Source organism: Siphateles boraxobius, unplaced genomic scaffold (genome assembly GCF_051911475.1).
Source record: "Siphateles boraxobius isolate OS27281-9 unplaced genomic scaffold, OSU_SipBor_1 19, whole genome shotgun sequence".
Classification (NCBI taxonomy): domain Eukaryota; kingdom Metazoa; phylum Chordata; class Actinopteri; order Cypriniformes; family Leuciscidae; genus Siphateles; species Siphateles boraxobius.
The window spans coordinates 4,448,440-4,462,969 of NW_027508799.1; the positions used below are offsets into that span (position 1 = coordinate 4,448,440).

Below are 14,530 nucleotides of genomic sequence, written 5' to 3' on the forward strand. Positions count from 1 at the left end.
AGGAACAGACACAGTGGCAGTGGGCACAGCAGCAGTGAGGACAGATGCAGTGGGCACAGTGGTGGTGGGCACGTGGGCTGGAGCCTGCCTCTTCAGCACGTATGCTTTGAAAAGGGCCATATTGGATTCGCCCTTCCAGAACAGCAGCATGTCCAGGAGGAGTCCCCAATGAACTCTACTACTTACCCCACAGGTGATATATTGGTGATAAACAGATCAAAGTATTAATATAACGTTTTAACTTAAATGAAAAGAAATGCAATTGTTTTCTATTTAACATAGGTTTGGCTCCAGAGACTGCGGATTTCAAATGGAACAGGCTGAACTGGATGCCCTTCCTGAGGCCAGCCTGTCAATGACTCCTTGTGGGGACCCAAACATGCAGGAGTACTTGGACTTTGCCATGGAACACAATCAGTTACAGAAGCCAGAGAACTGGGAGTCTGCATAAGAACTGTATATGAAACTAAAAGAAATTGCTCAGCTATGAAATTATAAAAAAAAAAAAAAAAATTTTTGTAGTGGTGAAACACTGCTGCCTGTCTGAACACAATATTTATGAATCTGTCACCCAAAGCTTAATTGTTTTTAAGTGTGAAGTAAATGAATCAAAAATAGTAACGAGTATTTATTACACTTTGTAGTATAGAAAACAAAAGTTCTTGTTTCTTTATCTAAAACAGTGATTCACAAGGGGATCCCAGTTTGAGAGTCATGGATCTAAAACATTTTCAAAATGTTAACTGAGAAAAGAACATGCTCACATACTGTAACATTATAAAAACAATTTTGGCAACTGCACTTTAAAGTGCACTTTTAACAACAACTTTTTCAGAGCCTTAACTCTAGGGGTCATCCATCATATAGCTTAGAAACAGCCAAATCCTGGACTATTTTGAATTCCAAAGTCCATTTGTGACTTAAACAAAGTGTATGAGTCTAGGAGTGGTAATCTCAAAGAGTTTGAACATGTATTTGCCCTTGGGAACACAGAGTCATCCAGGAAGCGATATTTTTTTTCACAGGATGGTAGGGGAAGACTCATGAATATTCATTAGGGAACTCATCCCTGATTGGTCTTAACCCCAGTGACTGGTAGGTTTAGGGGCGGGGTTAGGGGTAGGTCATCAGATCCCCAGTGACGGGTAGGTTTAGGGGGTAGGTCATCAGACCAATCAGGCATGAGTTCCCTAATGAATATTCATGAGTCTTCCCCTACCATCCTGTGAAAAAAAATATCGCATCCAGGAACTCTATTTGTGGGAGTGGTTCCAAGCCAGATGGGGGAAGTGAAGACAGCCCAGTAGCAAACATCAAAACATCTTCCACAGACACAGCAGCCTGGCCTTCTGCAAAGAAAAAAACAATTCAGATGGTAAACGGACTACATATATATACCGCTTTCACCACTGACCCAATGGCCACCAAAGCGCTGCACATATTTGCCTCACATTCACTCACTCATTCACACACCGACGGCGGTGTCAGCCATGCACGGCGCCATCCAGCTCGTCGGGAGCAGCTGGGATTAGGTGTCTTGCTCATGGATACCTCGACACTTGGTCAGGTGGAACCGGGGATCGAACCACCAACCTTTCGGTTTGTAGACAACCTACATGAACCACTGAGCCACTGCCGCCCAGATACATAATTGCCATGTGTTTTCTTAACTAGTTATACAAATGAACTAACAAACCTTCACAATCAAGAAGATAGTCTGCCCAGTAGCCCATGGTTTGACTTTCTTTAAGTTCAAAAGCAGTGAGTCGCCTTTCAGAGTGGTACAGTACAGGGGCCAGCAAAGTAGGGTGTTGCTGTAGTGCAGTCAAAAACTCCAGGGTTGAAAGACCGTCTCTGAATCTACAGTGTGAACACAAACATTGTTTCACTGCTGTGTAGTGCCAATTGAATTTAAATTATCTAAAGAAAACGTCTCGGTTACGTATGTAACCCTCGTTCCCTGAGTAGGGAACGGAGACGTTACGTCGGATGACGACGAATGGGGTTTCGCTTAGAACACCTATCGACTTCGAGTATTACAAAACGAGCCAATGGCAAAGAAATGCCATGGGTCTGCGGAATTTGCATAGCGTATCTCCGCCTTACCTCGTGGGTATAAAAGGAGGACGCCGGCAACAGGCAGATATGTTTCTTCGCTGAGGAGCCAAGACTGAGCTCAGGCGATCCCCGCGGTACAGCGGAAAGTGGCAGGCAGACGTAACGTCTCCGTTCCCTACTCAGGGAACGAGGGTTACATACGTAACCGAGACGTTCCCTTTCGTTGTCACTCCGAGTTACGTCGGATGACGACGAATGGGGTTACCAGTCTAATCACGCCACCTTCTCAGCTGTCTTCCAGTGCCCTGCGTAAATCTGAGATCCCTGTCGTGAGACTGGCACGGACGAAGGACTCCTATTTAGCACAGGAATACCAAGGTACACTGGGGGCATATCCCAAAGTTTAGGGGAAATATGCAATTACTGCCAACCCAGAGGGGGGGGACTTAGAGAATACACATATGACCCGAAGGAGACATATGGAGAACACTGGGGTGTCCAGCCGCAGGTGGAATATTTCAACCCCAGGGGTGGCAAGGTGGCTTGCCAAGGGAAAGACACACGCTCAGAGAGGCTTACAGTGGAAATACACATGTGGGGGTCGCTCAGAGGAGGGACCATGCACACGGGAGGCACCTAGCCGACGCACAGGCAATAGACACTGGCGCCAACGTCAAGAGTGCTGGAGGAACTCAGGGCTTTTTGGGGAAGCTCACCTGAGGAGAATATCGCACGTATCCAGTCCGTGGAGTGGAATGGCGAGCAAGCGAAGACACCTGAGCGGGTCCAGTACTAGCTGGTTGAAGCGAGTACATGAGAGGACACTGGCTCCACTCGGAGATTGTAGAATCTGGCGAATGTGTTAGGTGTCGCCCAGCCTGCAGCTCTGCAGATGTCTGTTAGCGAGGCGCCATGCGCTAGAGCCCAAGAGGATGCCACACTCCGGGTGGAGTGGGCGGTCACACCAAGGGGGCACGGTCGACCTTGCTGCTGGTATGCCAAGGCAATGGCGTCCACTATCCAGGGCAGTTAGAACCACTGAGAGGTCCCAAGAGGGAACGAGAGGAGGACGAGGAGGATTCAGTCTCCTCGCTCCTCTCAGGAACCTGATGATCAGGTCGTGCCTTCCAACAGACTTACCTTCGACTGGGTCATGGTGTGCGGCAATAGCGGCAACATAGACTTTCAGGGTGGAGGGAGACAGCCTTCGCTCCAGCCTATCTTGAAGGAAGGAAAGCACGACACTAATCGAACATCTCCGGGGGTCTTCTTGAAGAGAAGAGCACCAGTTGACGAAGAGGTTCCACTTCAACGCGTAGACGTGTCTCGTGGACGACGCTCTAGCGGAAGTGATGGTAGCCGCCACCGTAGGTGGAAGGGTACTCAAACCTGCTTCGTCCCGTCCAGGAGCCACACGTGGAGGTTCCAAAGATCGGGACGAGGGTGCCATAGGGTGCCCCGTCCCTGAGAAAGGAGGTCCTTCCTCAGGGGAATCGGCCAGGGAGGTGCTGTCGCGAGGAGTACTAGTTCGGAGAACCAGGTCCGGGCGGGTCAGTATGGCGCGACCAGAATGACCTGCTCCTCGTCCTCCCTGACCTTGCGCAGGGTCTGCGCAAGAAGGCTCACTGGGGGAAACACATATTTGCGGCCCCGCGGCCAGCTGTGCGCCAGTGCATCCGTGCCGAGCGTGCCCTCGGTCAGGGAATAGTACAGGGCGCAATGGGTCGAGTCGTGAGAGGCAAACAGATCTATCTGTGCGTCCCCGAACTGGTCCCAAATCAGCTGAACCGACTGGGGATGGAGTCGCCAATCTCCCGGGAGGGGCTGAAGCCGTGCGCTGCACAGTTCAGGGCTCCGGGGATGTAAATGGCATGAAGCGACCTCAGATGCTTCTGACTCCATATGAGGAGGTGGCGGGCGAGTTGCGACATACGGCGGGAGCGTAGACCACCTTGATGGTTGATGTACGCTACAGTGGCGGTATTGTCTGAGCGGACTAGTACGTGTTGGTTCTTGAGCATGGCCCGGAAGCGGCGCAAAGCAAGACGTACGGCCAGCAACTCGAGGCAATTGACATGCCAGAGGCGACGGGGTCCTGTCCAGGAGCCCGCGGCAGCACGTCCATTGCACATGGCACCCCAGCCCGTGGAGGAGGCATCTGTCGTTACAACAACATGCCGCGAAGCTCGTTCCAGGGGCACTCCGGCCCGTAGAAAACTGAGGTTCGACCACGGGGTGAAGGTCTGACGGCAGGTCGGAGTAACTGTTACTCGGAGGGTGCCGTGTTGCCATGCCCACCTCGGGACTCGGTCGCGAAGCCAAAGCTGAAGCGGTCTCATATGAAGCAATCCGAGCGGCGTTGCCGCGGCTGCAGAAGCCATATGCCCAGGAGCCTCTGAAAAAGTTTCAGTGGAACCGCACTCTTGCCCTCGAACTGTCTCAGGCAAGTCAGCAGTGACTGCGCGCGCGCTAGCTCGTAAGCTGCGCGGACATGGCGACCGAGTCGATATCCATACCGAGAAAAGAGATCCTCTGCACGGGGCAAAGTTTGCTCTTCTCCCAGTTGACCCGAAGGCCCAGACGAGCTAGGTGCCGAAGCACTAGGTCCCTGTGTTCGCAACCTGAACTCGAGAGTGAGCTATGACCAGCCAGTCGTCGATATAACTCAGGATGCGAACCCCGTGTTCCCGAAGGGGAACAAGGGCAGCCTCGACGACCTTCGTGAAGATGCGAGGAGACAGGGCTAGCCCGAAAGGGAAAACCGCGTACTGGATGCCTGCCCCTGAAAGAAAACCGAAGGAACGGTCTGTGTCAAGGAGAATAGAGACATGAAGTAGGCGTCCTTCAGGTCGATCGCTGCAAACCAATCCTAGGCCGTATGCATTCGAAAACGCGTTTGAGCATCTTGAACGGCATCCTGTGAAGGGAGCGGTTCAGCACGCGCAAGTCCAGGACTGGCCGTAACCCACAGGTTTTATTGGGGACAATGAAGTAGGGGGTGAGAAGCCGGCTGACCTCATCTCGGCTGGAGGGACAGTCTCGATTGCGCCCTTCGCCAGCAGGGTGGCAATCTCTGCTCTCCTGATGGGGGCATAGCCACCGACAAAAGTGGAGCGGACTCCCCAAGTGGGGAGGAGACCGTGCGAACTAAATCGCATAGCCGAGCCTGATGGTCCGCGCGACCCAGCGGGACAGACGGGGAAGCTCTAACCAGGCTCCCAGGAACTGAACCAGCGGGATCATGCGACCACAGGCGTCCCCCCGGAGGGGCAGCGAAGCGGAGTAACTGGCCCAGACGTGGACGGCATAGCGGCCCGATGTGGGGGCACAGTTAGCAACCGCGCCCTGGCAGAGGGGCCAGGGGAGGACCAGGCTGGTCGTCCCGCGGGGGCCTGCTCTGCCAGGGGTCTGGCGACAGAGGGGGACAGGGGCGAAGCGGTCCGTGGACGGCACACCATGTCAACCACCTCTGGGACAGAGGGGGACGAGGAGAGCACGGCTTGTGGGCGGCGCTCTGTGACGTCCGAGAACTCTGTGCTCAGAGACGGGAGAATCAGCTCTTTGGAGAATAAGGATTCTTCCCCGGCCCTCCCCGGGGAAAGGAGTGGTCCTGCTACCAACTCCTGGAAAGAACTGAGTCCCATCTCTGAGGAGCCCAACTCAAGAGCGCCGCTTAACCCGGCGTGTAGCGGGGTGCGGGGCTGGAGAGGACTGTGGCGTCCGACCGCGGCCTCCAGAGCCGACCCGGGTGAACGGGCGGGGTGGGAGCCGCGGGAGGGCGCCTTCGGCGGTGGGCAGACGAGGGATCTGAGCGGACGGCGGGGCCGTCGGGACAGAATCAACCTCACTCTGCTCATGGGCGGCTGAGAGCTGTTGGGCAAGCCCTCAACCGCACCGCCGAAGAGGCCGACCTGGGATATGGGAATGTCGGACAGACGGGTCCGCGCGACATCCAGCACATCAGACAGGTTCAGCCACAGACTGGTGAGCATCACCTGACCCAGGGAGCGTACGGCCACTTTCGTCGCTCAGAGAGCAAGGTCAGTGGCGGCGCGCAGCTCAGTGAAGAGCCCTGGGTCAGTCCCGCCCTCGTGCAGGTCCATGAGCATCTGGGTCAGGTGGACCAGCAGAATGACCATGGCATGCAGTGAGGCGGCTGCCAGTCCCGTGGCGCTATAGGATCTCGCCACAAGCGTAGACGAAAAACTACAGGCCACGGGCGGGTGCTTAGGATTGCGCCGAGAAGAAGCACTCTGAGGACACATAGCATCGCAACAGATGCACGGGCGAGCCGTCTTTAAAAAGACGTGCCGCGTGCGAGCTCTTTTATGAGAGGAGAGAAAAAACTCCGCGATGTTGAAGCGCACAGGGAGACACACACACACTGGCAGATTACTGCACAGATCAGCAGGCACTGTGAGCTCGCTGCAGATCGCCGTCACACCAACACCGGAGAGAGAAGCTCGTCTCGTAGAGCGAAGTCAGAGATGACTGTGGAGTGAAGAAATGCTCTTGGCTCCGAAGCGAAAACATATCTGCCTGTTGCCGGCGTCCTCCTTTTATACCCACGAGGTAAGGCGGAGATACGCTATGCAAATTCCGCAGACCCATGGCATTTCTTTGCCATTGGCTCGTTTTGTAATACTCGAAGTCGATAGGTGTTCTAAGCGAAACCCCATTCGTCGTCATCCGACGTAACTCGGAGTGACAACGAAAGGGAACTATTAAATATTCTCTTCTCTACAATTACTATCCACCTTAACAAACATACATTTGGAGGAAAAAATTATTGTGTTGAAAATTGATTTAAGAAACCCTATTTTTGCGTTGCACATTAAATGTTAATTGTTACAAACTAAGTATAACACACAGAAACAAAAGACTGGAATGACACAGACGGCTGGGTGGCTTGAGCACTCATACGATGCCTTCAGAAAGTCTACACACCCCATGCACTTTCAAAACTTTGCGTTATATATTCAATTTAAAATAGTAATAATAATATTTTTCCTCATCAGTCTACACACAATACATCATCATGACAAAGCAAAAACAGGTTTAGAAATTGTAGCAAATTTAATAAAAATTAAAAACTGAAATATCACATTGACACAAGTTAATGAACCATTTTCTCAGTATGCTGTTTAAGCACCTTTGGAAGTAATTCCAGCCTGGATTCCTCGTGTATGAAGCTACAGGCTTTACACACCCATCAACATCACCACACTCTTAATATCTGTTTTTATATTATATAATAAAACCTATATAACCCTTTACACACCCATCAACATCACCACACTCTTTATATCTGATTTTCAGGGACACTCACTAGAGATACTAATACATCTCTGCATGTCATGATCTCTGAGAACTGAGGTCAGAAATAGATTCAGATCACTTTAAGGAGTAACTCGACTGATTTTCCTCTATGGAAGAGTTAGTCAGGAGGAGAAACCTGAGATCTAATTTCTGTTTTTGCTTTGTCATTATGATTATTGTGTGTAGATTGATGAGGAAAAGGATTAATATGTATTTTTAAATTGAATCTATAAGGTGTGAAGACTTAATGAAGGCACTGTAGTTTGACACAGAATGAAGCAACATCACATCAGTTGAAATACACTAAGGTACAAATTCTGTCACAGTGACAAATTGATAACAGACATACATGCCTGCATAAACCAAAGATGGGGACCATGAGGCATTTCAAACTAAAAATTCTTACATAAAGAAGAAAATCTCATCACCACAAATATCATCTTACCTGTCAATTACAGATGAGTTGCGGTCAATAATATACCATTGGAGGTAGTCTGACACGATTTCTTTCTTTTCTTCCACAGTAGCCACATGTCTCAGACAACCTGCTGTCTGTAACATTGTGCTGTGTCTCATCATACATTCTTGCAGAGCATCCAATGAAGCAGCATTCTCAATCTGAAAGACATGAAAGTGGGCATAAACACCCCAGTCAACAACTGTATGCAATGTATCTCCGTGCCTATTTTTTAATGACATACATAGCATGGTGTAATCTTACACTATCAAAAACTAATAAATTAATTAAATTCTGCACGTAATATAGGAAGTAAACATTGTCTCAAAACACTGCAGGAACTATGTAAAATTCTGCCCTACCATACCCTAGCCTTATGCTATTCTCACCTCTTGCAAAGCTTTCCCTATTTCTTCATCAGTTATTAAATTATTTGTTGCTTTGAATGAAGGCTGGCCTGCAAGATAATGTACAAGATCTTCCGACAGGAAATGGGGTCCTGGACCTCCATGCACAACTGACACAGCAATCATCTTTCCTGCCAGGTAGTATTCATCCTCCCTAACAGCTGTGAATTATTGCAAAATATTAATTCATATTGCAAAATAAAACAAACAATGCATTACTGTATATACAAGCATGTCATGTGATATATATGGTCAATGAGCATTAACCAACCATTAGTAGCCTATAATACACATCTAACCAAAATGCATACCATTTGCATTGTAGACCAAGAACCGATGTCCTTCTGGTCCATCAAAAATGGGCCGGTCTTTTAGGTGTTTCATTAGTAGAGTTAAAAACTCTCGTCTTGGACCACCAGTGTCAATTCCCTCTTCCAGAACACCAGTATCATCAGTAAATTTCACCAGCATGTCACAGGTTTCAGAATATGTTGTACGCTTGAAACCTCTGACTGCCCCATCCCAAACATTAGCCCTTGAGATGTTGAACCGGCTGACTTTTTTATGATCAATAGGAAGCGACAGGTTTGCTACGATGTCAGGTAATGTAATGTCCGTCTCCTCCCTGTAATGACAAAAAGTGACTTCATTTGTGGATATTTCACATATATTAGAACTATTGTACAGTGAAAAAACTGGAGTGCTATAGTCAAAAGCTGTCATATTACATTGCTGTGTGTTGGAAATTCTTCACATTGACAGCAACCGGCTCTTCGTCCTCTTGCTCAACATTTGGTGAATACAGGTCTGTGTATTTACTGTTGGGAAATTACCATTTCCATGTTAAAACATCTTACAAACAAAAATGTCTTCCCCATGTAATCAGTTAAATAAATTTAAATTATGTCAGCCTTTATCTTTTTTTTTTTTTTTGTACTTACCTGTAGCAAGAAGTTTTTTCTGGATTTGTTTCAGGTGGATCCAGATCCTCAGCATCAGATATTAATATCTGAAAAACAGATTAAAATGTCTGAAACAACAACACTGAAAGCAAGAAATGTCATGCTGCCACAGTCTGCCTTATTACCTGCCCTGGCTGAATTGTTGATGATTGTCCTGGTGCATCTCTGAAACATGATAAAAACATATTAAAATGATTAGCTCGATGATAAAAGCTATAAGGTAGTTTTGAGTAACATGTAGTAGTAGAGGGAACAGAAGGATTTATAATAAAAAATTAAAAAAAAAACATTATTTTGTTATAAATCACATTATGCATAAGGTGTTTTCTGTTTCAAGTTCATCCAAGCGAATTCTATTATCACATCAACAACTTAAAAATAAATTATTTCTTAACAACATGTGGATAGAAGCGCTTCCTGGACTCAAATCTGAGTTTGTTTGAGTTTCTTTTTGAATGGAAAAGGTATAAAATAAGAGAAAGCTCAAACTACTAACTTTTAACTATTAAAATACTTTTTTTGTATTGCAAGTGGCCAAATCAAACAGAACCAATTTAAAAGAACTCTGATGCATTTTGGCATCAAGCCTTCGTCAGCGAGTCAAACGGATGAAATGAGAGACAATGGGACGTGTCCAAAGTGTTCTGGGCTAGAGTGGGTGTTGTAGACCTCTTAAAACCAGCAGGTGTCCTTCAGGCCTACAATAGTCAAATCATGTAAACATTATGTATTCAGACAAATTTCCTATTGGTTGATTACCGCTTGAAGAAACCCATTGTCTCTCATTACATTTATTTGACTCCATGAAAAAGGCTAGATGCCGAAACGTTTCGGAGTTCTTTTAGTTGGTTCTGGATGACCGTGCCACTTCAATAAAGGCCTATAGTACCAATGTAGGATCGACAATGATGTGGGACAGTGGATACCCCTCACTTCATTGTCACGTGTTTTTTTTTAATGGTTTGGTTAATTTATGTAATTTGTGTTTATTCACCTGCAAGAGGTAGGGAGCGAGGGGGCACTTCAGTCAGTTACAGAAACAGCAGATAGCATGTAGCAACGTTGAGCTTATGTGCAGCAATATAAATGTATGTATAATGTGTATGTTAATAAGTAGTGAAATATCTGCTAGTACTTTTATCAGTTTGTGAATTAAATGAAAAAAATGTGATATTGCACTTTACCTGGTAGTGAAAGCACTGTAGCCCAATAAAATATGAATTAGTATTATAATTTCCAGTCAAGAAATAAAGAAATAATTTCAACCCATGCACGCCTGAAATTTCCTTTGTGTCCAAGTGTGCAACACCTACCTTTCATCTTCCAGTTTGAGTTTGGGAGTACTTTGATTTTGTGGTTCAAAAATCTGAGAGGAAAGGATAAAATGATCAACAACTTTCAACAGCTTCCATTATTTTTCCATTACGACATGCAGTATATATCAATGCTGAATGGTTGTCTGTGCTACTGTATAATAGTAACTGCAAAATAATAAAAACAAGCCTTTTTCCACTAAAATATTGACCAGGACATTGATGTTATGCTTAAAATCCAATGTACATCTAATACATTATATGAAAATGAATAAATACAAACATACATAAATGTTTTAAAAAAAGAGAAATAACTGATGTACCAAAGTGTCAGCTCGATTGAATTCAGCTGTGCTCCTTGTTGTGATGACAATTTCAGAATCAGAGTCTGAGGTATCGTACTCTGGGGAGAAAAAAAAAATCAAAACCACCATTATTTATCCTCCAGCAGAGTATCTAAATATGTAAAAATATTGAATTATGAGATCCACTAACCTCCTTTAAAGTGTTTTTCTAGGCAAATGAAAAAAGTAATCCTGGAATATGTCTTCCCTATTTCCTTTTTATATTCTGCCAATTTAAATGGCCTTTCTGATCCAGGCACATGGACCACCTCTGAGCAGTCTGGATACAAAAGGACATAAGGTCCTTCGTGCATGTCCTTGTTAAATGTTCTCATTTTCTTGACAGCTTGTTTCAGTAGATCAGGTGCTGCTACCTCTGGGTCTGTAAATAACGGGAGTGTTTTCCCTCTTAAAGGTTTTAAATCAGTTCCATCATGTGGTCCCATCAATCCTACGTTTATCTAGTAAAATAACAAAGATATAATTAATGTATAGGTAAAATAAATACAAACACAAATACATTAATAAGTTAGAAAATTGCAACATTGTATAGGACGGTCAGTACAACTTACCTGGACGTTTTTTCTTTCTTTAGGCCTATATCTTCCTTTTGGCCCATAGTTAAAAGACTGTCGTTCTTTTGACTTCGAGCTTCTGTACTCCATGAACTGTTTGTATGATGGGCATGGTTGTTCTGCTGAAATGGACAGAGTTCCGTTTCAAAATAGAAAGTTAGAAGCCGCTCGAAAAATCATTAGCATTACTACTCACTTTTATTCACATGTCCTCAGATAGCTAGCGTTTTGCTACACTTACTTTGCTTAGCACTGTCCGCCTGTCGAGAAGTCCCCATGTGTTTCCGTCTGGTCCGCGTCCTTTAAGAACTCCAAACACTGACCACACGTAAAGCAAAACCGCGTTAAGCTGTTCATGTGTTTGCCACAAAACGGGCAAAACATCCCTCGGCCGCAGTCCATGTTCGGTCACCATAAACTTAATTCACGCCATATACTCCACATTGACAACACGAATTGACCGCGCTCACCAACAACACCAATCACCCGCTTTCACCTCGTCACTTCCGGTATGTGGTACATTCCTTTTCCGTGAGGAATCTATGTTTGTAAATTTGTTTTGGGACTGGTAAAAGTGTTTTGCGTCTTGTTAATTTGTTTTCTAAAATGTTAATTTGTTTTGTCCTTGGTAAAAGTGTTTTGCCCATGTAATTGTGTTTTATGGTAGGTAAAAATGTTTTCCAAAATGTAAATTTGTCTCGAGCTTTTTTAAAATGTTTCAGTCTTTGTAATGTTGCTTTGCACTTCCCGGCCACCGTAATTTTATATATGTACTGTATTCTTTGTTTATTTGTTTTAATAAATATGTTCATGTTCCTAAAACATTTATCAAAAGTGCATCAGTGTTTTCTTGTAGCACACAGTTTCCTAAAACCTAAAGCCATGTTTGATACAGTGACCATTATTGACGGGTTTACCTCAGTGATTTAAAAAAAAAAAAAGTAGCATACTGAAACTAAATGATGATCTAAATGAAGGACTTTTGGTGGAGGATACAAGCTTTCATAATACACACAGCCTATCAAATAATAAACAGCAGAAGCTAAGTTTATCAAATAAAACATTACCTACACACCGTTCGAAACACATGAAGTTTATACTGAAACCAAATACAGATCCAATCCGTTTATTTCGGCCTGACAACAGATAATATACATAGCATATGAAGTAACAAACAACAAAAGGTAAGTTAATTCACATAAATTTATATAGAAACGATACCTTCACGTCGTCGAAATCATGATGCCCCGTTGTACGGTTTCATGTTACGCTCCCAACAATGACTGTACGGAATCTTGTGACGCGTAACATTGTTCCCCACCCAGCACAGCCTCAAGCAAATCGCCATTTATGAGCATTTCATAGGCCAAAAATAAACCAATCAAAGCTAAGAAACGAGGATAAGACCCTACCCCAGTAAATGACACATCAAAAGTTCATTGGTCTAATCCGTTATGGATTGCACTGACGTTTTACGTGCCCGGAAGCGAGTTTTCGTGTACGGATTGTGATGCGGAACTGCTAACTCTTATAGACTGGATCTCTTGTTTATGAAAGTTTGGGCTTTTAACCACATCTTTGTGTAGATAACAGTTTTTGATAGTTTTGTTTTGCTGGTAATTTGTCAATGGGTGATTGGAAGATAGCTAACGTTCATTTATTTAACCTAACAGAATAGACGACACTGTACTGTTAAACAGTGACGTCACTTAAAAATATTGATAAGAAAATGTGATTTCAGGAGCGACAGAAAAAAAACCCTCTACAATAAAGGGTGAATTATTGTTTAATATAATAATATCATGTACATTTATTTCACAAGATCTATTATCTTAAGATTTTATATATATAGCTTATATATTCTTTCTCTTTTCTGCATTTCACCTCTGCTCTAGCTTGGTTCCTTGTAATAAACCCTTTGTTCTATTGTAAATCCTATGTAACATTGTAAATCCTATGTTACATTGTTGGCTCTGTGACAAATTCCTAGTTGTTTTTTGTTATTGATGTTCTAATCAGGCTACTTGTCCGGTCGGGCAAGTACAATTCTCTTTTACTTGTCCCTTCAAAAAATCCACTTGTCCCGGACAAGCGGACAAGCGTTAATGTCGAGCCCTGTATATATATATACAAAAAAAATATTTTTTTTTTAGAAAACATCTTTGGTGATGATGAAGAAAGATCCAGCACATTTATATGGTACAACATTTTTAACTGACTGTATGCCTGTCCCACACAGCAATTCACTTGCAATTAAATATTGCATCTACCCAGACTAAGGTTGCTTGACACATGCTGAAAGGTTCCACACAAATTGTTAAGATCTCACTGAAATGACTAGAGATCTTTGTAGGAAAAAATTACAGCTTCTTATTTTTAATATTGAGATCTTTAAAGAAAATGCAGCTCTTATGTGGTAGCCAAAGTATAAAGGAACGGCACAATATCTACAGCTACCAACTGGAATATATTATGTATAAGTTTATATATTCTGTAGAACATCAAAGAAGATATTTTGAAGAATGTTTGAGTTTTTTTCATATAAATGAAGCTCATTTATGTTTTGTCTTGAAGATCCACATGGGTAACAATGTCTGGATCAGAGAAGACGTGTGGAAGAAGATTAATTTATCTACAAAAGATTCTCTATGTCAAAGAGATGTGGCACTGTGGGGGACAAACACTTTAAAGAGCAGAAGTGTGTTAGGAAAGGAGTGTCCCACAAATAAAAATTCTGCGAAGCCTCCCTTGACACCCTCCAAGCTGCAAGTTTTGAGAGATAATCTATTATTTCCATTCATTCATTCATTCATTCATTCATTCACTCATTCATTCACTTTATGTAACCATAGCCAATTTTTTTTAAATGGTTTTACATTAGTTGATCTTTTTAACGTTTTAAAACTGTCAATGTTTAGATATCCTTATTTATAGTCATTCATTTATACTCGTGTAGGGTATGGACCAATCAGACACACACTAATTATTCATTATATACAAAGGTTTATGAAACTCCAAAGCTAACAGCCCAAATGAACGAACACAAGGGCAGAAACAGTGTCATGTTACAGGATATGACAAGGAGATTTTACGAC

The 14,530-nt window shown here is 44.2% G+C and overlaps 2 protein-coding genes across 2 annotated transcripts in view; both read right to left on the reverse strand.

Moving 5' to 3' along the window:
• The window catches only part of LOC143741621 (uncharacterized), a 399,552-nt gene that overhangs the window by 32,890 nt on the left and 352,132 nt on the right, over positions 1-14,530 (reverse strand). The window lies entirely within an intron of this gene.
• Positions 616-11,628, reverse strand: LOC143741614 (G2/M phase-specific E3 ubiquitin-protein ligase-like). Its single transcript, XM_077233875.1, has 12 exons — positions 11,433-11,628; positions 11,012-11,321; positions 10,840-10,919; positions 10,517-10,569; positions 9,329-9,368; positions 9,183-9,250; positions 8,970-9,059; positions 8,553-8,866; positions 8,224-8,402; positions 7,823-7,995; positions 1,697-1,860; positions 616-1,349 (listed from the first exon to the last, which is right to left on the reverse strand). The coding sequence occupies exons 1-12, from the start codon at positions 11,523-11,525 to the stop codon at positions 1,216-1,218; spliced, it is 1,698 nt and encodes a 565-aa protein (XP_077089990.1). The 5' UTR covers positions 11,526-11,628; the 3' UTR covers positions 616-1,215.